General features: G+C 37.3%; 1 protein-coding gene across 1 annotated transcript in view; it reads left to right on the forward strand.

The window, feature by feature from the left end:
• TET2 (tet methylcytosine dioxygenase 2) overlaps positions 1-15,751 on the forward strand; it is a 133,677-nt gene extending 117,926 nt beyond the window's left edge. Inside the window, exons 9-11 of the mRNA XM_060148538.1 lie at positions 6,054-6,191; positions 8,716-9,070; positions 11,040-15,751. Coding sequence (XP_060004521.1) covers positions 6,054-6,191; positions 8,716-9,070; positions 11,040-12,478 — 1,932 coding nt within the window. The 3' untranslated portion in view covers positions 12,479-15,751. The remainder of the gene's footprint in view (positions 1-6,053; positions 6,192-8,715; positions 9,071-11,039) is intronic.
• Positions 15,752-22,112: the final 6,361 nt, after the last annotated feature.

Below are 22,112 nucleotides of genomic sequence, written 5' to 3' on the forward strand. Positions count from 1 at the left end.
AAGATGATTAGGTATAATTCCTTAGATGTGTTTTAATATTTGTATATGAGTAAATGTGTAGATAGATACACTAAACAATTGGCATGAAGTTTCAGTTAAGCAAGATGAATAAGGTCGACAGATCTGCTGTACAAATTGTACCTGTAGTCAACGATAATGTACATTTAAAAATTTGTTAAAAGTGTAGCTCTCATGTTAAGTGTTCTTACCACAATAAAATAAAATTTAAATACATACATACATTCATACATTAAAAAATAAATGTAATGTCTATATAAACTAAATCAACTAATGGCTAAGAACGAATAAGGTGTTTTTTATATTGCATGGTAGGTACTACTGGAAAGTTTATCCATATGTCTTAACATGGTTTAGAGACCCCAGAAAACAGCCATGTGATCTTTTCCTACAGTATACATAACACATCAAGGTTATAGGTGCTGTGGAAGTCTACTATTTGGTATTTGCCTCCTTCCCCCAACTGAATATAGTACCTTTATTTCTCATATATGAATGTTCTTCTTTGCTTTGTTCCTTGATTTCATAAAGTCTTATTGGTGAAGTTAAGCTTCATTGGGTCTTCACAGCATTTCTTCTGTTAGCTCCATGGAATTAGAATATAGGTTTTCTTAACTTAAATATCCTTTATGTCTATCCAGTAGAGTTATATTTCTCTATCTTTTCTATGGTTATCTTACCATTAAACTTTAGGACTGAATTAGCAGGCTCAAATCTCAAAATCATGTGCTTTCGTCATGTGTGGAGATGACATTTTAAACCAAGAAAACTTCCTTTGACAATGGAAATATTTTCTGTCTACACTGTTCAGAATGGTAGTTACTAGCTGCATGTGGTTACTGAACACTTGATATGCGGTTAGTGCAATTGAGTTAATGAACTTTTCATTTTAATTAATTTAAATTTAAATTGCTACATGTGGCTAGTAGCTGCCATATTGAACAGCACAGATTTACACCATCAGAAAGCCATGCACTTAGAACTGTCTTCCAGACATAGAGATAAATTTCCAGTAATCCAGTCACAGACCCCTGCATGGTATTTCTTATGAGATGGCATGAGTCTAAGGACCAGCTAGATTTTGTATACATTTTTATTCAAGGAACAGAATAAAGCCAACTAGATCACAGCATCGCACAATATTATTACACTAATTAATATATGTGTAATTAGAGTCCCAAAAGGAGGACAGAAAAATATTTTTAAGTATAATGGCCAATTGTTTTTCAAATTTGTTCAAAACTATAAACCCATTCATCCCAGAAGCTCAGCAAGCACCAAATGGTGGGGGTGGGGGGAGATATTAAGAAACTATATAAAATCACATTAAAATCAACTTGCTTACAGTGATTAAGAGAAAATGTGAAAAGTAGATGGGCGAAAAAAGACATTACTTATAGGGAAAAAATGGATGACACACACACAAGACTTAAAATCTGAGAAAGATGCAAGAAAAAAGAGGAAAAACATCCTTAAAGTACAGAAAGAAAAAAAAAAAGACTATCAATCTACAAATCTATAACCAGTAAAAACAACTCTCAAAAGTGAAGACAAAAATAAAGATTTTTTTTTCAGGCATACAAAAGCTGAAATAATTTACCACCACCGGCAGACTAAAACTTCAAAAAAGTTAAAGGAAGCCCTCTGATAGAAAGAAAAATGATACGATAGAAATCTAGATTGGCAAAAAGGAATGAAAACATCATAAATAGTAGATATGCGAGTAAAAAGACTTCTTCCCCTTATTTAAAAAATTTCTTTACAAGATAGTTTATTTTAAAATATATTAAAAATGTAATTTAAGATTTATAACATATAAAAATAGCACAGAGGCTTAGGGATTGGAAGTATACTGTTGTAAGATTCTTATGTCATATATGGATGGAATGGTATATTACTTGAATATAGACTGTACACTACACTGTAAACCTTAAAGCAGGCAGCCACTAACCAAAAAATGTATAAGTAATCCCCCAGTAAAGAGATGAGAATGGAATTATTAATCCCAAAACATATTTTAAAATATGGAACTAAAAGAAAACTAAAACAAATACAAAACAAATAGCAAATGGTATATTTAATCCCAGCCATATCAAAAACCACATTAAATATAAATTTTTTAACACTCCCAATTAAAAGGCAGAGCTTGTGATATTGAATAATCACATTGATACAGAACAATTGTGATATTTAGAAAAGCAAGAACCAAGAAATACCGTGCTTGGGCTTCTCTGGTGGCACAGTGCTTGAGAGTCCGCCTGCCGATGCAGGGGACACGGGTTCGTGCCCCGGTCTGGGAAGATCCCAGATGCCGCAGAGCGTCTAGGCCCGTGAGCCATGGCCGCTGAGCCTGCGCATCCGGAGCCTGTGCTCCACAACGGGAGAGGCCACAACAGTGAGAGGCCTGTGTACCGCCAAAAAAAAAAAAAAAAAAAAGAAAAGAAATACCATGCTAATGTCAATCAAAAGAAAGCTGGAGTGATATTAATAGCAAAGTAGATTTCATAGCAAAGAATATTATAAAGAGGATCATTTTATAATGATAAAAAGGTCAGTTTAGCAAGAGAAGATGATGATCCTAACTATGCATCTAATAATAGCTTTAAATTTTATTAAACAAAAACTGATACAACTAAAAACAAACGAAGCTACAGATACAGTCAGTTTTCAATATATCTCTCTCAAACCATTAGAACAAGTAGACAGAAAATTAGTAAGGGGACAGAAGACTTGAACAACACTTTTAACGAAATTGATGTTATGTATAGAACTCCCCATGCAATGACAGAATTAACATTATTTTCAAATGTACAAGGATGATTTACCAAGATAGTTTGTATTCTGGGTCATGAAACAAGTATTGATAAATTTAAAAGCCAAAAAATATGTTCTCTGATCACAATGAAATTAAATTGAAAATCTGTACCAGAAGGATACCTACAAAATCCCTAAATATCTGGAAACTTAGTGACTTATTTCTAAATGACCTATGGGCCAAAGAATAAATCACAAGGGAGAAAGTATGTCAAACTGAAGGAAAATGAAGATGTGACATTGAAATTTGTGGGATGCAGCTGTGAAGCTTCTTAGAGAAAGATTTATCGCATTGAACATTTATATCAGAAATGTTATATAAAAGTCTCAAATCAATGATCTATGTTTATATCCTATGAAGCTTGGAAAAAGAGCAACTTTAGCCATATAAAAGGCAGAAAGAAGGAAAAACTAAAGGTAAGAACAGAAATCAATGAAATAGAATACAGAAAATAGAATATATCAGTGAAACCAAAAGCTAGTACTTTTAGTCAATTTGTTCAAGAACAAGTGAGAAGGTACAAATTGTCAATATCAGGAATTAAAGATGAGACACCATTATATATCCTACAGATAGTAAAAGAATAATAATGAAAACATTATTAAAATTTTATGAAAATAAATGACTTAGATGAAATGGGCAAAGTCCTTGAAAGGCACAAATTACTGAAGCTTACTAAAGAAAAAGTACCATGAATAGTCCTATATCTATTTAAAAATTGAATTTGTAATTAAAAACTTTCCCAAAAAGAAAACTCCAGGCCCAGATGATTTCCCTTCCAAATTTCACTCATTATTTAAGAAAGAAAGAATAGTTCAATGGAAACTCTTCTAGACAGTAGTAGCAAAGGAGTAAGTACTTCCCAACTCATTCTATGAGGCTGGAAATATCCTGGTCAGACAAGGGCATTAAAGAAAAAATAAAGTCCAATGATATTCATGAATACTGATGTGAAAATTCTTAACAAAATTTCATCTAAATACATCCAACGATGTGTAAAAGGGATAATATATTATGATCAAATGGAGTTTATTTCAGGAGCAGCTGGTTCATTTAACACTCAAAGATCAATCAATGTGATTCACCATATTAACCAACATAATGGGGAAAACTATCTCAATAGATAGAGAAAAAGCATTTGACAAAATTTAACATCTACAGAAGGAGACGTTCTCAGCCTGATAAAGGGCATAGATTAAAAAACTAAAACTAACATCACACATAATGGTGAAAGAACTAAAGTGTTTAGTGTTTTTATGGTAAAGTAGCAAGTTAAAGAAGCATTTCATTCCTTAACTTGCTCAGCTAGGTGGAACTGTAATTTCTTTCCTCCATTTTGTGACATGAAACTTTTTAATGCTATTTTATTGTGATGGGATCATGCCTATTACCTAAGGTAGGCTTTGCCATCTATGAAAACTCAGTAAATGGAAAGCTAAATTTTTTTAAAAAACACATTATACATTGGGAACAAGAAAAGCATATCCATTCTCACCACTTCTAGTTAAAATCTTTTTTTTTTAACTTCTGAAGTAGGTTTTACTATTTGTTGAAGATGTTCTCTGTGCCATATTTATAAACATAAATTTAATATACAATTGTCATACAATAATAAAAATAAATACTTTTTACTCTTTATCAAATGAATGTTTGCTTAAGAAAATTCAAGGGGTGTTTTCAAGAATAGTTCTCATCTTGCCAGCAAGCTTTTTGTGACAGCCTAATTTTTTAAATTGAGGTATAGTTGATTTACAATATTATATGTTTCACATGTACAACATAATGATTCACAATTGTTAAAGATTATACTTCATTTATAGTTATTATAAAATGTTGGCTATATTCCTTGTGCTGTATAATATATCCTTGTATCTTATTCTATTGAACATCTAACTGGAAATTTTAGACCATGAAATAGGCAAGAAAAAGAAAATAAAAAGGATACAGATTGACTATGAAGAAATAAAACTATCCTTATTTGCAGACAACATGTGTGTGGAAAGTCCCAAAGAGTCTACCAAAAAACTTCCTAGAATAAATGGTTTAGCACAGTTGCAAAATACAAAAATCGATTGTATTTCTCTATACTAGCAATAAACCATTAAAAATTGAAATGAAAACCAATAACAATTAAAATAGTATCAAAAATATGAAATTCTTAATATATATCTGACAAAAATGTACAAGACCTGTGCACTGAAAACTACAAAACATTTCTCATAGAAATTATAAAAGACCTAAATGGAACGATATACCATGTTCATGGATCACAAGACTAAGTATTATTAAGATTTCAGTTTTCCCCAAATTAATCAATGGATTCAGTACATGACCTATCAAAATCTCACCAGGTGTTCTGAAGGAATTGACAAGGTGACTCTAAATAGAAATGTAAAGAACCTGTAATAGTCAAACTTTTTTTTAAAGAACAGAATTTGAATACCTATGCTCCCTGATTTCAAGATTTACTACAAATCCACATTTACTAGTAATCAAGACAGTTGATTATTGGCATATACACACATAAATACACACACACACCAGCACACCATTACATAACAAAAGATCAGAATAGAGAGTCTGGAAATAGATTCAACATGTATGGTCAATTGATTTTCAACAAAGGCAATTCAATGAGATAAGTGTAAACTTTTTACCCAGCAGTGTTTGAACAGTTGGATATCCATATGGAAAAAGATTCTTTGACTCTTAATCTCACACCCTATGTAAAAATCAACTCAAAATGGATTTATTTATGTAAAATTCTAGAAAATGCAAACTACAATAATCTCTAGTGACAGAAAGCAGATCAGTAGTTTCCTGGGAACAAAGTGGGAAGCATGAATTATAAAGAGGCATGAGGAAACTTATGGGAATGATAGATATGTACATTATTTTGATCGTGGTAGTGGTTTCATGTATGCATATGTATGTGTGTGTGTGTATATATATATATATATAATCAAATAGTATAATAAACAGCATATATTTAAAGTGTAAGTCAATTATATCTCAGTAACACTATTAAATAACTTTACTGTGTCAAGGCATTTGCTCTATTTTGTGTCATTCCATTGTATTTGGGGATATAAAATATAATACTAAGGAACCTTTTTGACGTGCTCAGTACACAGGTCCTGTACTTTTTTGTCAAATGTGTGCCTAAAGATTTGAAATGCCTAAGTACTTCCCCAGTCACACACTCGCTTCCGTTTTTCAGATTGAATATGAACACAGAGCACCAGAGTGCCGTCTGGGTCTGAAGGAAGGCCGTCCATTCTCAGGGGTCACTGCATGTTTGGACTTCTGTGCTCATGCCCATAGAGACTTGCACAACATGCAGAATGGCAGCACATTGGTAAGTGGTGCTGAGGAGAGGTTAGCAGCATGTCCTGTTGAAGAGTAGAGGACTGGAAGTTAGCAGCATTTAGAGTAATATGTTTTCTGCCGGTGTCCCTGCAGAGAACAGTGTTTTCATGAATGATTGCTATTGCAAGGTGACCTTGTTTTGCATAACTAGTACTCTCATAACAGGTTGGCATGTCACATTAGTGGAAAACTGTATTGACAAGCATGTGAAAATCATGGAAATTCTTGGGCTTCCCTGGTGGCGCAGTGGTTGAGAGTCCGCCTGCCGATGCAGGGGACGCGGGTTTGTGCCCCGGTCCGGGAAGATCCCACATGCCGCGGAGCGGCGGGGCCCGTGAGCCACGGCCGCTGAGCCTGCGCGTCCGGAGCCTGTGCTCCGCAACGGGAGAGGCCACAACAGTGAGAGGCCCGCGTACCGCAAAAAAAAAAAAAAAACATGGAAATTCTTGGTGCTAATCTAAACCAGTGACTAAGGCTCTCCAGCTACAATCAGATGCCCCAAAAAATTCTTTCAAAATTCACTGTCACATATCTAGTAGGTTATAATCAGTTAAGCAAAAAGCCATATACGAGCTAAGGTACCAGTCCAGCCTGCAGAGAAAAGTATAAGTGAAAAATGCATCGTCGATGTCACACCAACTACTACAGAAAGTTCAAAGTGCAAAAGAACCCATTGTAAGTACATATTACAGTGGGTAAAATGGATTGGTCCTTGTATTTGAAGGCTTTGGTAAGGGGAGAAAATGGATCCATCTTAGGGGGGAGCAGTGTTGCGTACCATCAAAACCCAGGGTGTGGCCTTGCACCTAAAGAGATGACTCAGAGTGGAGATAAAGAACGAAAAAGCTCAAGTACAGAAACTATAAATTAATTAATCAACCTAATGAGTTATCAACATGGATACAGGTGTAATTGAGGAAGATGACCAATGAGACCTAACATGGAAAATAGCAGGCAGGCACTGTAGTTAAATTATAGTGTAGAAGAGAATTCAGAGAGATAGTAGGCAGTAGTGGAATTAATTCGAGGAATCTGCTGTGAAATTTTTGTTGAGAAGCAAAGAAGGTATTGGTCTAGAGCAGGGGCTGGAAAAGTTTTCTGTTAAAAGCTTTGCAGGCCACATAGGATCTCTGTCATATTCTTTGTTTGGGATTTTTTCAATAAAAAGTTCTTTAAAAATGCAAAAAAAAACATTCTTAGTTCACTGGCCATACAAAAACAGGCTGCAAGGCCGTTTGGCCACAGGCCCTAGTTTGCTGATTTCTGATTCAGGAGGACAAACATGAGACTTATCATCCACAATATCTAACACCGTCACTCACCAGGTATTGAACACCTGCTCATCATTTGGAGGTTCTGCTAGATTCTGGGAAGTAGAAGAAATAAATGATAGCTGGAGCTACAGTAGGTCTTGAAGATAACCAGGTTTCTCTCCAGCAAGGTGATGGAGAGTGGGCAGAGGATGAGAAAGTTTTTGATTGAAGGGGAATTTGTCTCTGATAGGTCACAGTTTCTGTGAGGTGAAACGGAAAGCAGCACTGGAGAGGTGGAAGCGAGTAGGGATAAATTGTGGGAAAAGGTTACAAGTGCTCAGAGGCAAGGATTTGGGAAGACTTATGTGTACGAAGTGAAATGCTCATTTTAATACCATTGCATGTTAAACTTATTTATAAAGGTAAATCTAATGTAATCATCACACTCCTTTCAAGAGTATCTTTCAATGATTTTGTATTACCTTGGGTTTTAAGTAACTGTGGTCGCATTTTCTCCGTTAATTAAAAACACTAAATACTAAAAGCTAGTATTTTAAAACCAACAAACAATCTTTCATCAAAGCCAATGTGATTGTGGCCAACAAAAGAAATAAAGTACCATCAAATTATCAAAGCAGCAGAAGTAGCTTTTTTTTTTTTCTTTTCAGAAGAGAAATGAGTGAGAAGAGAAACAGTAAGTTAGATTTCATAAAGTACAGAGGAGGGAAAAGAAAGGTAGAAGCAGTGTTAACTTAAATATTACCTGTATCAATCAAATCTTCAATTTTACATTATTTAGATTTCACTTTGGTATCCTGTGGAAATTTCTTAAACACAGCTAAGGAGAGTTAGCTGTGAGGAAAGATGTGAAATCTCTTTGTGTACAAAGTATGAGATGAGGCGAATGTGATGTTACCAAAAGCAGAGGAAGTCATTTGGTAGAGGAAACTTGTAGCTTCTTTTTGAAGCTTCTTCCCTTAGTCAGAAATGTATGTGAAGAAGTGTCACTGCAGTGACTGTAACGGTTCCTGATAGATTCCAAAAAAAAAAAAAATGTCAACATGAACTTGTTTATCTTGATGTACATTTTGATGCAATTTTCATTAATAACAGACAGTCGTGGTTTTATGGTAACAAACCAATCTGGTCCACTAGGCCAGCACCACAAATGTAAATACTGAGAAGGGAAAACACACGCACACACACACCAGCTGTCATCTGGACTGAAACTGAGTCTGTGCTGTCTTATTTCCTTGCCAGGTATGCACCCTCACTAGAGAAGACAATCGAGAAATTGGAGGAAAACCTGAGGATGAGCAGCTCCACGTTCTGCCTCTCTACAAAGTCTCTGATGTGGATGAGTTTGGGAGCGTAGAAGCTCAGGAGGAGAAAAAACGAAATGGTGCCATTCAGGTACTGAGTTCTTTTCGACGGAAAGTCAGGATGTTAGCAGAGCCAGTCAAGACATGCCGACAAAGGAAACTAGAAGCCAAGAAAGCTGCGGCTGAAAAGCTTTCCTCTTTGGAGAGCAGCACAAATAAGAATGAAAAGGAAAAGTCAGCCTCCTCTCGCACCAAACAGATTGAAAATGGAAGCCAGGTGAAACAGTTGGCAGGTAAATTTAATGTGAAGCACTGTATGTCACGTGACACTTATTTTAAAAACGAACATTGTTAACTTTGGAAGGTTATGTTCGATCATGGTCTTAGTTCTGTACTAGAATTTTCTCTAAAGTAGCAAGGCCCAAGCTTTGTTTTTGGAGATGGTAGTGAGGTGTTGCATCAGCCCCAGTGTGAGGGAGAAGTTTGGATTTTATTCTGTAATAAATGGCAAAGTTTTATGGTAAGTGACATGGTGAAATTAGTGTTAATCCATCAATGACAGACAAGCCAAATTAGAGGTAGAGGAACTAATAGTTTGGAGATTGATGCAGTAAACCAAGAGTGAGGTAATAAGAGCTTGAATTTTGGTGGTAGCAATGAAGATATAGCAAGAGATGACAGAAGCTAACTCTTCCAAAATGATTATCAGTACGATGGTGACAAACCATTAGAATGAAGGAGAAAAAATACTTAAGGATGACTCCAAAGTTATAAGCCTAGATAATTAAAACAGTACTATTTATTGAGGTAAGTTTGAAAATAAGATTTATGAGGGAAGGCCAGGAGAATAAGATACCTTTCTTTAGCCATGTTGAGGCTGAGGTGTACCAGGGGAATCCACATATAGCTCTTAAAAAGCTTTTACCCATCAAAATAGATCACATCTGTAGTAGTAGCAATAGAGCATTATTTATCAATGCTAGTAGATATTCTGTTTCTTGCTTTGTCTATAGTTAAGACTCTAAAAGGAGAAATCATACAATGTGATGTCCATATCCAAATTTCAGAGATGGTATTGGCCTAGCTATTAACAAAAGAAAAATGCATATCTTTTGCATTAGTATAATGCTCTGCTTAGAACCAACCGTCTTTGCTTCACAAAGTCAAATCTCCCTACTGATTGATTTTGAAGCTCAAGGATAAAACTAATTTAGAATAATATGTCAAAGATGTTTAATAAACATTTGTTGATTGGTTGACTTACACTAAGAGAAGTAAATCCTATCCACTCCTGATATCTCTTTTAAGTTAGCTATAAAGTACAATCAGTTAGAACTTTGTGTCTAGTTCCTTCTAACTGGCCTCTGCAGTGATTGTTTCAGTTCTCAGGACTGCCATTGCGGCTCCATTTATCTGTTCTCATCTCATGTTACTCTTTCTTTTAAGTGTGTTCATGAAACAGAAGTATGACTTTTAAAAGTTTCATTTACAAAGCTGAAAGTTCCTTTAAAGTTGTATCTACAACTGTGTTAATTTCCTTCCTGGAAAGCACGCTAATGAAATAGGGTTTGCCAATTGTATAAGGTGCTTTGGGTATTTAAATGGATGTCATTCTTTTTCTCATAGCATTGCTGAATCTTCCATAACAATTTTTTTGCTACATTACCTATTTAACATATTTGATTGCATGCCAGGCAATGGAGAAATAAAGTAAAATAAGACATGGTTCTTTCCCTCAAGGGACTACTTTGCAGTGAGGTGAGGAGGGGACTAAAAATGGATAATTCCAGTACGTTATGACTGTTGCTTTATCTGACTGATGTTTGCAGTGGCTATGACGAAGTATTACAAAAGCACTAGAAGTTGGGTTTATAGACGGCTTCCTTGAGGAAGGCATAACTGTGTCAAGGAAGGGCAGGGAGATGGCAGGGCACTTCAAGTAGAGAGTGTGGCTTGATCAAACACGCAGAAGCTCCAGAGAACACGATGCTCTCAGTGGAATGGCTTTTGGATGTTTTATTACATTTTTCACCATTTTCCAAAATGTACTGCTGTGTGCTCTGCCATTTTATTTCTAATGCTTTAGACACAAAAAATGACGCCAGACGGTGATTAGAGAGCTCTGACGTTGCTCTTGTCCTCGTGGGATGCGTGTTGCATAATTCTACTGATGGTTCTCACGTACATGTAGGCATCCTCCCTAGTTCTCATAAAGTGCTGATCAAGCATGTTTGTCCTCGCTCTCTCTTATCCTGTCCACAGAACTTCTGCGACTTTCAGGACCAGTCATGCAGCAGCCCCAGCCCCAACTGCAGAATCAGCTTCCACAGCCACTGAAGCAGCCACCCCACCCCTTCACTGATAGCCCTCAGTCAGAGTCTGTCAGCTCTTACGCTTCTTCTGGATCTGCCAGTCTATACACGAGAAGGCCCAATCCAGTTAGTCCTTATCCAAGCTCTTCACACACTTCAGATATTTATGGAGGCGCCAACCCTGTGAACCTCTATTCCACCTCATCCCAAGCTGCAGGTTCATATTTGAATTCTTCTAATCCCATGAGCCCCTACCCTGGGCTTTTGAATCAGAATAACCAATATCCATCATCATACCAATGCAATGGAAACATATCAATGGACAAGTGCTCCCAATATCTGGGTTCCTATTCTCCCCAGTCTCAGCCCATGGATCTATACAGGTATCCAAACCAAGATCCTCTGTCTAAGCTAAATCTACCACCCATCCATACGCTTTACCAGCCGAGGTTCGGAAATAGCCAGAGTTTTACTTCTAAGTACTTAGGTTACGGAAACCAAAATATACAAGGAGATGCCTTCAGCAGTTGTACTCTTAGACCAAATGTACACCACGTAGGTACATTTCCTCCTTATTCCGCTCATGAGATGGATGGCCACTTCATGGGGGCTGCCTCTCGATTACCACCCAATCTGAGCAATCCAAACACAGACTATAAAAATGGTGAGCATCACCCACCTTCTCACTTAATCCATAACTACGGTGCAGCTCCGAGCATGTTCAACAGCTCTCTTCATGCCCTGCATCTCCCAAACAAGGAGAATGACGTGCTCTCCCACACGGCGAATGGGTTATCTAAGACACTTCCAGGTCTTAACCATGATGGAGCTGCTTCTGTCCAAGAAGGCTTCCACAAAGTACACGACGCTGGCAGTCAGGAAAAGCAGCCTTGTGCTGCCGAGGACAATGACGAGGTCTGGTCTGATAGTGAGCAGAGCTTCCTGGACCCTGACGTTGGGGGAGTGGCTGTGGCTCCGACTCATGGGTCCATTCTCATCGAGTGTGCAAAGCGCGAGCTGCACGCCACCACCCCTTTAAAGAATCCCAACAGGAATCACCCCACCAGGATCTCACTCGTCTTCTACCAGCACAAGAGCATGAATGAGCCAAAACATGGCTTGGCGCTCTGGGAAGCCAAAATGGCCGAGAAAGCCCGCGAGAAAGAGGAAGAGTGTGAAAAGTATGGCCCAGACTATGTGCCTCAGAAAACCCACGGCAAAAAAGTGAAACGGGAGCCCACTGAGCCGCATGAACCTGCCGAGCCCACGTACCTGCGCTTCATCAAGTCCCTTGCCGAAAGGACCATGTCCGTGACCACAGACTCCACAGTAACTACATCTCCATACGCCTTCACTAGGGTCACGGGGCCTTACAACAGATACATATGATGTCGCCCCTTGTGGTTACCTCATTTGAAAAGACCACAACCAATCTGTCCATAGTGTAGTTCGCATGATGTGGGCAGTGGGGAAAGGACACAGTATTCCTGACAAATGTGGTGAGAGGAACCTCAGCTCACCAGCAAAGAAAGAGGTCATCTTACCATAGCACTTAATTTCCACTGACTCCTAAGTGGTCACAGATGGAATCTAGGCAAAAGACCAAAGCATTCTATGCAAAAAGAAGGTGGAGAAGAAAGTGTTCCACAATTTACATTTTTAAACACTGGTTCTATTATTGGATGAGATGATATTTAAATGTGATATTTTTCCCCCTTTACAGCTCTACACATCTGTGACCACTTTTAATAATACCAAGTTTGCATAGTCGTGGAACACAAATCAAACAAGTACTGTAGTATTACAGGGGCAGGAATCTTAAAATACCATCTGGTGCTGAATATACAATGTACTGAAATACTGGAATTATGGCTTTTTAACATGCAGTTTTTACTGTAATCTTAATATTAACTTTTATTTATCAAAATAGCTACAGGAACATAAATGAATAGACAGCAAAACACTGAATTTGTTTGGATGTTCTAAGAAATGGTGCTAAGAAAATGGTGTCTTTAACAGTTGAAAATTAATGCCTTTATATCATCAAGATGCTATCAGTGTACTGCAATGCCCTTGAATAATGGGGGTACCTTTTCATTCAAGTTTTTAATCATAATTACCTATTCTTACACAAGATTAGTTTTTAAAATGTGGACATTTTAAAGGCCTCTGGATTTTGCTCATCCAGTGAAGTCCTTGTAGGACAATAAACATATATATGTACATATATATATACACACAAATATGTATATGTGCACAAACATGTATATCTATAAATATTTTAAATGGTGTTTTAGAAGCACTTTGTCTACCTAAGCTTTGACAACTTGAACAATGCTAAGGTACTGAGACGTTTAAAAGAAAAAGAAGTTTACTTTCATTTTAGAATGCAAAGTTGATTTTTTTAAGGAAACAAAGCTTTTAAAATATTTTTGCTTTTAGCCATGCATCTGCTGATGAGCAATGTGTCCATTTTTATTACAGCCAGTTAAATCCAAAACGGGACTTATTGGATTCAAGGGAATACATTAGTCCACAAAACACATGTTTTCTGGTGCTCATCTCACATGCTATACTGTAAAACAGTTTTGTACAAAATTGTATGACAAGTTCATTGCTCAAATATGTAGAGTTTTAAGAATTTTCTGTTAACTGCAGGTAGTGATTAACCGCATGCTACAGACTCGACAAAGCTAGTTCACTTAAGCAATGCTATTTTATGGATCTGTATGCTCTTCAGCGCTGCCTTTGTGTTGATAATTGTATGTTGTGATGTTGTCATTTCTTAGCTTAAGTGTCCTCTTTACCAGGAAGATTGAGCAGACTGATGCCTGCATAAGATTAATAAACAGGGTTAGTTCCATGTGAATCTATTAATTAAAAGAAAAAAAAACAGGCAGCTGGTTTGCTGTGGTGGTTTTAAATCATTAATTTGTATAAAGAAGTGAAAGAGATGTATAGTAAGTAAATTAAATTGTAAACAAAACTTTTTTAACGCAATGCTTTAGTATTTTAGTACTGTAAAAAGAAATTAAATATATATATATATATATATATGGATTTGAAGCAGAATTCACATCATGATGGTGCTACTCAGCCTGCTATATATCATAATGTGAGCTAAGAATTCATTAAAGGTTTGAGTGATGTTCCTATTTGTCATATACCTCAACACTAGTTTGGCAATAGGATATTGAACTGAGAGTGAAAGCTTATAGCATTGTGTACCATCATTTTTTTCCAAGTCTTTTTTTTATTAAAAAAAAAAGCATACCTTTTTTCAATACTTGATTTCTTAGCAAGTATAACTTGAACTTCAACCTTTTGTTCTAAAAATTCAGGGATATTTCAGCTCATGTTCTCCTTATGCCAACATGTCACCTGTGTTTATGTAAAATTGTTGTAGGTTAATAAATATATTCTTTTTCAGGGATTTAACCCTTTTATTTTGAATCCCTCCTATTTTACTTGTATATGTCCTGATGTAACTAAAACTAATTTTGTAAATCTGTTGGCTCTTTTTATTGTAAAGAAAAGCATTTTAAGAGTTTGGAGAATCTTTTGACTGTTTCAAGCAGAAAAAAAAATTACATGAAAATAGAATGCACTGAGCTGATAAAGGGAAAATTGTAAGGCAGGAGTTTGGCAAGTGACTGTTGGCTAGAGTCCTTAACTCTCTAAATAAAGATGTTTTGATCCTGTAACCAATAGAGGCACAGATCCATGAGGACTTCTCTACACAAACAAAACACTTAGGGGGATGGTGTGCAATCAGCTGTACAATTATGTCTTAGTCTGTGTACATTTTTGCTTACTAACATTTCAAATAAATTCTTAATCAACAGAGGCCTTTGAGTTTTATTGGTCAAATCTTTATAACTTGGCTTTTGTCTTTTAAAAAAATGTCTCCAGTTTTTGGCTGTAACCAATTTACAGGCATTTCAAGAACATTTGTTTTGTATTTGTCAAACTGCATGATTTTAATATTTCGCGTATACCGTATATCTCACCCCACATATTTGATTACTTCATGCACATGTGTTGGTTTTGAGTCAACCATCCCGATACGAGTGAATAATTTGGTTTCTGTATCCTCCACTGTCATTTGTCAAACTGCTGGCCAACAAGAGCAGGAAGTATAGTTTGGGGGGTGGAGGAGAGGTTAGGTAGGGAGGAAGAGAGGAAATTGAGTGGCATATTGTAAATATCAGATCTATAATTGTAAATATCAAACCTGCCTCAGAATGAATGGAAAGCAGATCTCCAATTTGCTTATATAGGAATATCAGGTTGACTATATAGCCATACTTGAAAATGCTTCTGAGTGGTGTCAACTTTACTTGAATGAATTTTTCATCTTGATTGACGCACAGTGGTGTACAGTTCACTTCTAAAGCTAGTGGTTAACTTGTGTAGGAAACTTTTGCAGTTTGACACTAATATAATGAATCTGTGTGCATTTTTCTACGCTTTTTTAAAAAACAGTTTCATTTCATTTTCATGAGATGTTTGGTTGTCTGTAAAAATCTGAGGATGGTTATAAATACTGTAAGTATTGTAATGTTATGAATGCAGGTTATTTGAAAGCGTTTATTATTATATCATTCCTGATAACGCTATGTGAGTGTTTTTAATAAAATTTATATTTATTTAATGCACTCTAAGTATTGTCTTGTTGAAGTTTCTGTTTACTGCCTGAATTACTGCCACCTCGGTGAGGCAAAAGGGAATGAAAAGAAATTGCTTTTTAAAGCTACTTTGTAGATGGTTATTCTTTTTTTTTTTTTTTTTTTTTTTGCGGTATGCGGGCCTCTCACTGTTGCGGCCTCTCTGTTGCGGAGCACAGGCTCCGGATGCGCAGGCTCAGCGGCCGCTCCGCGGCATGTGGGATCTTCCCGGACCGGGACGCGAACCCATGTCCCCTGCATCGGCAGGTGGACTCTCAACCACTGCACCACCAGGGAAGCCCGGAAGCCCGATGGTTATTCTCAATAGCAAACTATATGGTAACATCGAAATAATTAAGGCCAAAATATTTCTCTAGTTATTCAACTTTGTTTTCAAGCTTGTTTAGCCTCTTCACTTTGCATGTGTAGCCAGTGTAAGTCAGGAGTGGTATAACAGCACTTCTGCTGACCACAGGCTGACCATCCCTCCTGGTGTAGAGTCTGAGGGCTATCGGTGACAGCAGGGACACCAGGGTTGAGTTCATACTGCTTAGGTCTAAGGCCAGCCCTGCTTTCAGATTCTCATTTTCCTCCTCAAGTCCACTCTTCAAGGAAAACTCCTCTTCCTGCCTATCGGAAAGGCAAGCAATGTTAGGCAACGGGAGTGGGAAGAGGTAGCCTGGGAGGCACCAGACAAATGTGCATGTCCTCACCCACCCCACATGGCTTCAGGGAGCTGGAAGCTACATTGTCCTCCTCTCTACCCCTTCCCCTGTCATGTCAATCACCCCTCACACAGCCCCAGTGCACTCCTGCTGAAACACTTCCTAGAAACACAAGATACCAAACACAGTTACTAGTTCTACTTAGACTGAGTCTTCCAACCCTCACCCTGACCCCTTCCGAAATTGGTAGGGAAATCATTTACATCATGCCTGAAGTAAGGGAATTCCCTTTCCCATACTTTTCTCTCTGTTCAGCCTGGGTCAAATAGTCATGACTGAGCCCAGGAAATGACTGCCGTTTAATGATCTTTGAACTCGTGGCCTGGGTGATTACTCCAGCACTCTACTCAAAGCCAGGATGTTAAGAGGAGAAGCAACATCATCATTAAAAAGCAGTGATTCACCAATTTTATTTTATTTTTTTTTAATTTCAACCCTCTTGGGGTGTTGTCAATGCTCATTTCATGATCCATCCTCTGGTTGGACCTTGGGAACCTCCCACTCTTCACATTTGCTAGTCTCCACTGCCCAGGGCAAGGGGAATTTAAGGTTCTGTGAGCACAAAAACTTTTCCTGCCAGGGCCCATCCAGATCCCACTAGTGGAAGCTGGTGATGCCAGTGCCCTGTAAATGAAGGTGCAGGCAGCCCTGCTGCTTCTAAGCCCACAAGTGGAGAGGAGAGACAGCTGGCAATAACACATGAGCCAGCATCACAAAGCTTTATTGACCCCTTGCCTCCTCTGGAAATAATTGCCAAGAATGAACCTTTTCATGCAAGCAGCCATGCACACAGCTGCCCTGTCACACAGTACCACTTGCTCCTTTCCTTAGTCTCTTCAGTTGGTCTATCCTAAAAACCCTCCCTCCCGCTTTGGGTAATTCGAGCTTCTCTTCGACTCCTGCCTGACTCTCCTGCTCTGTACCAAATCAGCTATGTAAGTTTCAGTGAGAAAAGACCTTATTCATCAAGGAATCTTCTCCTCAAGCTGCAGAGAATTTTTATTTGGTTTTGTTGGTTTAAAGGCCGCCTGGAGGTGAGTGTCCAGCAAAAAAAAAAAAAAAGGAAAGCTGGGGGAGCATCTTTTCTTTCACTTCAATGCAGGCGGAGAGTGCGGGCCACATGAAACACTTGCTAACTAACTTCAGTCACTGGGCTTTGCGGTAAGGGGCGGGGTTACTTCCTCTAAGGGGCGGGGTTACTTCCTCCCTGCCTTCTTCCCTCTCTCGGCTGAGGAACACTCTCTAGTTGTTAGAGTGGTGAGAAAACGTTCGCAAAAAAGCCTAGAGGAGAATTCACCGTAATTATAGATTATTTCAGTTTTACCAGCACTCTTTAAGTTTTCGAAGAACAAAGATACTTTTATTCCCGTATTTTCGAGGCCACGTGCCTGCATTTCCCTCTCTCTTACCAGGCAATTTCTCACAAATGTCTTTGCTTGTCTGGTACAACATTCATTCCCTCTTGAAAGGAGCCTCTCTTTTCCTTGCACACACGCTGCACGAGTATGCTTGCTTTGGGGGCTTCCTTTTATGCTTTTTCAAAAGGAATTTCTTGACTCACATTGACATTTTACTCTCTAATCAATTCTTAATTCAAACTGAAATGAGATTTCTCCGTAGTTGATGAGTAAAATAGTAGTTACAGAGAGATACTCCACTTCTTCCCTACCCCCACAAGAAGGGATTCAGGTCATTTAAATTCACGGAATGAAGGATTTATAGGCATATTCACCAAGCGCTTGCTTTATATTCCTCGCACAGCATAGTCACAGTAATAGAAATCTGGGTGGTGTGGCTTGAAACTTGAGATGCCCCGGTGCCCTAACCCCTCTCTCATGGGTAGCTCTTCACTGAGCTTTAAGAAACATGATGAAGTACCGGCAGAAGTGCAGCAGAAAGCATCTGGCTTTGGATGCAGTAGTTTTACTAGTTAAGCTTCATCTGTAAAAGTCCGTAAAATAGTACATTCCTCACAGGGACATCGTAAGGATTAATGGGAATGTAAAACTTTAAGTACAAACTCAAATACACGGTTATTCTTGCAAAGTTTTCCCTCTCCCTCCCTCCCTACCCTTTGCTTCCTGCTAGAAGGTGCATCCCACTGACCACACTTTAGTGCCCACCCAGCTGACTTCCCACAACACGACCCCGAATTCCCTCGCCTGACCAAACAGGTTTGCATAACACCGTAAGAGCTCTTGATTATGAAGCAGCACTAGGACCTCCAAGCTAGAGAGAAGACAGTGACAAAACAAGGAAATAATCCTCTGTCCTATAATCTTATTAACCCTCAAATTGGTTTTCAGATGAGGTAATAATCCCCTAGTGACTCTGTGAAAATTCCAGTAGTTGGAATGACATCACAGTTTCTAAGATACCAAATACACATCAAAGACCAATAAGAAGCTTAACCAATTTGAGTTAAAAGCAGAAGGAAAAAAAAATTAACCAAAGGAAAAAAATAAATGATTGAGGAAATTATATTTTTATTTCCTTTCCTTACAATGTCATCTACTAACAGGTGTATTTCGTGGAATTAGTGTTTATAATATCCATGTTTCAAATACACGTATTTGAATAAAATATTTTTAAGGCAGAGTATATTAAAATGGAAGGGAGTTATGTTCCAAATATTATGTATCATTGATTTTTAAAAATTTTTGTTTTTATATTCCCTAGGAGATGACCTACAATAAAGAACTATAGCTCTGGGTTCAAATCCTGGCTCTGCGTTACTAGCTGTGCGACCTTGGGCTATGTGCTAATCTGTCCTGTATTTTCCTCAATTTCCGCATCTGAAGAATGAAAATAATAATAACTATGTCACAAGGTTGTTGTGAGGAATACATGAATTCAAAGCACATCAAAAGAACTAAAAAAACAAAAGCCAGATATTATAATTATGTTAATTAGTTGAACTGAAGCTGTAATTTCCTACCATAGTGGTTTTATTTTATGCATTTTCAAGTCATTAGTGAGAAAAAGGAAGTACATTTTAACTGTACAAAGTCATGGATAAACAGATTTGAATGAGACCTTAGAGATCACCTTTCCCAACACCTGGTTTTATATAATCATTCATTCATTCACTCATTCATCCATCCATTAAGAAATAGTTTTAAACACTCTTAAAAATGGTGTGACGTGCATTTCTGGGAGTTAGGCATCCAGCAATGAGCAAAACCAGTAAGTCCCTATCCACTTGGAGCTTATATTCTAGTTAGGAGAGAGAGACACAGAATAAAGTAGCTAAGTACACAGAGGAAAAGTAAGGCTGGGTAAGGGAAAAGGGAGCAGTGACTATTGGGAGGGATGCTGGATTTTTTAAATATCAGTTTGTCAAGGAAGTTTTACTGATAAGGTAATATTTGAAGGCAATGAAGATACAAGCCATGTGGATATTTGAGAAAGAGTATATCAAGCAGAGAGAAACAGCAAGAGAAAAGCCCTAAAGTGTGCTAGCAAATATAGGAAGGTTGTGGCTGGAGCAGAACAAGCAATGAAGAGAGTGGTGGGGATAAGGTTAGATGGTGGAGCGGGTCCTGTTATAGGGCATTGTAAGTCTTTTGGCCTTTACCCTAAGATGATGATATTAGAGGGTTCTCAGAAGAGGAGGAACATGACCTGATTAGGGTTTTAAAGGATAACTCTATGTTAAGAATGGATTTTAAAAGGCAAGACAGATCCAAGCTCATGAAGTTAATAGGTCATGTCAAAATTTTAATCCAAAACGTTCTTTTCCAAGACACATAATAACTAAACTGTCTAAAGCCAAAGAAAAATAAGAATTGAAAAGAGGCAAGAGAAAAAAATTCTCTTATACAAAGGAACCCACATAAGGCTATCAGTGGATTTCTCAACAGAGACCTCACAGGTCAGGAGAGAATGGAATGACATAGGCAAAGTGTTAAAGAAAGAAACTGCTAACCAACACTATTTTACCAAGCAAAGTTGTTCTTCAGAACTGAAGGTGAAATAAAGACTTTCCCTAATAAACAAAAGGAAATTGATGACCATTAAACCAACCTTACAAGAAGTGCTGAAATGAGTTATTTGATTTGAAACAAAAGAATGCTTACTAGTAAAAAAAAAAAAAAAAAGAATGCTTACTAGTAAAATGAAAACATAAAAATATACCACACATTGGTAAAGATTAGCAAATAGATTCAGAATACTATAATATGGTGATGTGCTAACTACTTAATTCTAGAGTAAAGGTTAAGGCACAAAAGCATAAAAATAGCTCTAGCTTCAACAAGTTGTTAATGGATACACAATTAAAAAAATGGTTAAAGATGACATCAGAAACATAAAAGGGGGAGAGAGTAAAAATATAGTTTTTATATGCAGTCAAAGTTATCAGTGCAAATTAGACTGTTATATATACAAGATGTTTTGGGACTTCCCTAGCAGTCCAGTGGCCAGGGCTCAGTGCTTTCACTGCCGTGGCTCTGGGTTCAATCCCTGGTGAGGTAACTAAAATCTCACAAGCTGCATGGTGTGACCAAAAACAAAAACAAATAAACAAAACAAAAACAAAACAGCTGTTTTATGTAAACCTCATGAGAAATACAAAGCCAAAATCTACAACAGATACACAAGATAAAGAGGAGGGAATCAAAGCATTCCACTACAGAAAGTCATCAACTTACAAAGAAAGGCAGGAAAAAGAAAAAGAAAAGAAAACCAGAACTTCAAAACTTACCTACCAATAATTACTCTAAATATTAATGGACTGAATTCTCAAATGAAAAGGCATAGAGTGGCTATATGGATTAAAAAAACAAGACCCAACTATATGCTGCCTACAAAAGACTCACTTCAGCTTTAAGGACACACATGGATCAAATGAAGAGTAGACATATTCCATGCACTTGGAAACCAAGAGAGCAGGAGTAGCTATATTTATATCAGAAAAAAAAAATAGACTTTAAGCCAATAACAATATCAAGAGGAAAACATGGGCATTATAATGATAAGGGTGTCAGTTTATTAAGAAGATAAAACAATCATGAGTATATACACACTCAACATTAGAGCACCTTAAATATATTAAGCAAATACTAATAGGTCTGAAGGGAGAAATAGACAATAATGCATTAATAGTAGGGGACTTCAGTACTCCATTTTCAACAATGGAGAGACACCAAGACAGAAAAACAAGGAAATGTTAGACTTGAACCAAACTTTAGACCAAATAAACCCACCAGACATATACAGAAGAATGGTCTAACAGCAAAAGAATACAGATTCATCTCAAGCTTAAACGAAACTTTCTTCAGAATAGATCACATAATATGTGACAAAACAAGTCCTAGCAAATATAAGAAGACTGAAATCATAAAAGTATCTTTTCCAGTCACAATGGTATGAAACTAGAAATCAATAACAAGAGAAAAGCTGGAAAATTCACAAATATGTCCAGATTAATCAATATACTCATGAAAATCCAATGGATCAAAACAAGAAAGGGTACAAATTGATGGAGAGATATACCATGTTCTTGAATTGGAAGGATCAACATTGTGAAAAGGACTCTACTACCCAAAGCAATCTACAGATTCAATGCAATCCCTATCAAGCTACCACTGGCATTTTTTACAGAACTAGAACAAAAAATTTCACAATTTG

The sequence above is a fragment of the Lagenorhynchus albirostris genome, chromosome 4, assembly GCF_949774975.1.
Source record: "Lagenorhynchus albirostris chromosome 4, mLagAlb1.1, whole genome shotgun sequence".
Lineage (NCBI taxonomy): Eukaryota > Metazoa > Chordata > Mammalia > Artiodactyla > Delphinidae > Lagenorhynchus > Lagenorhynchus albirostris.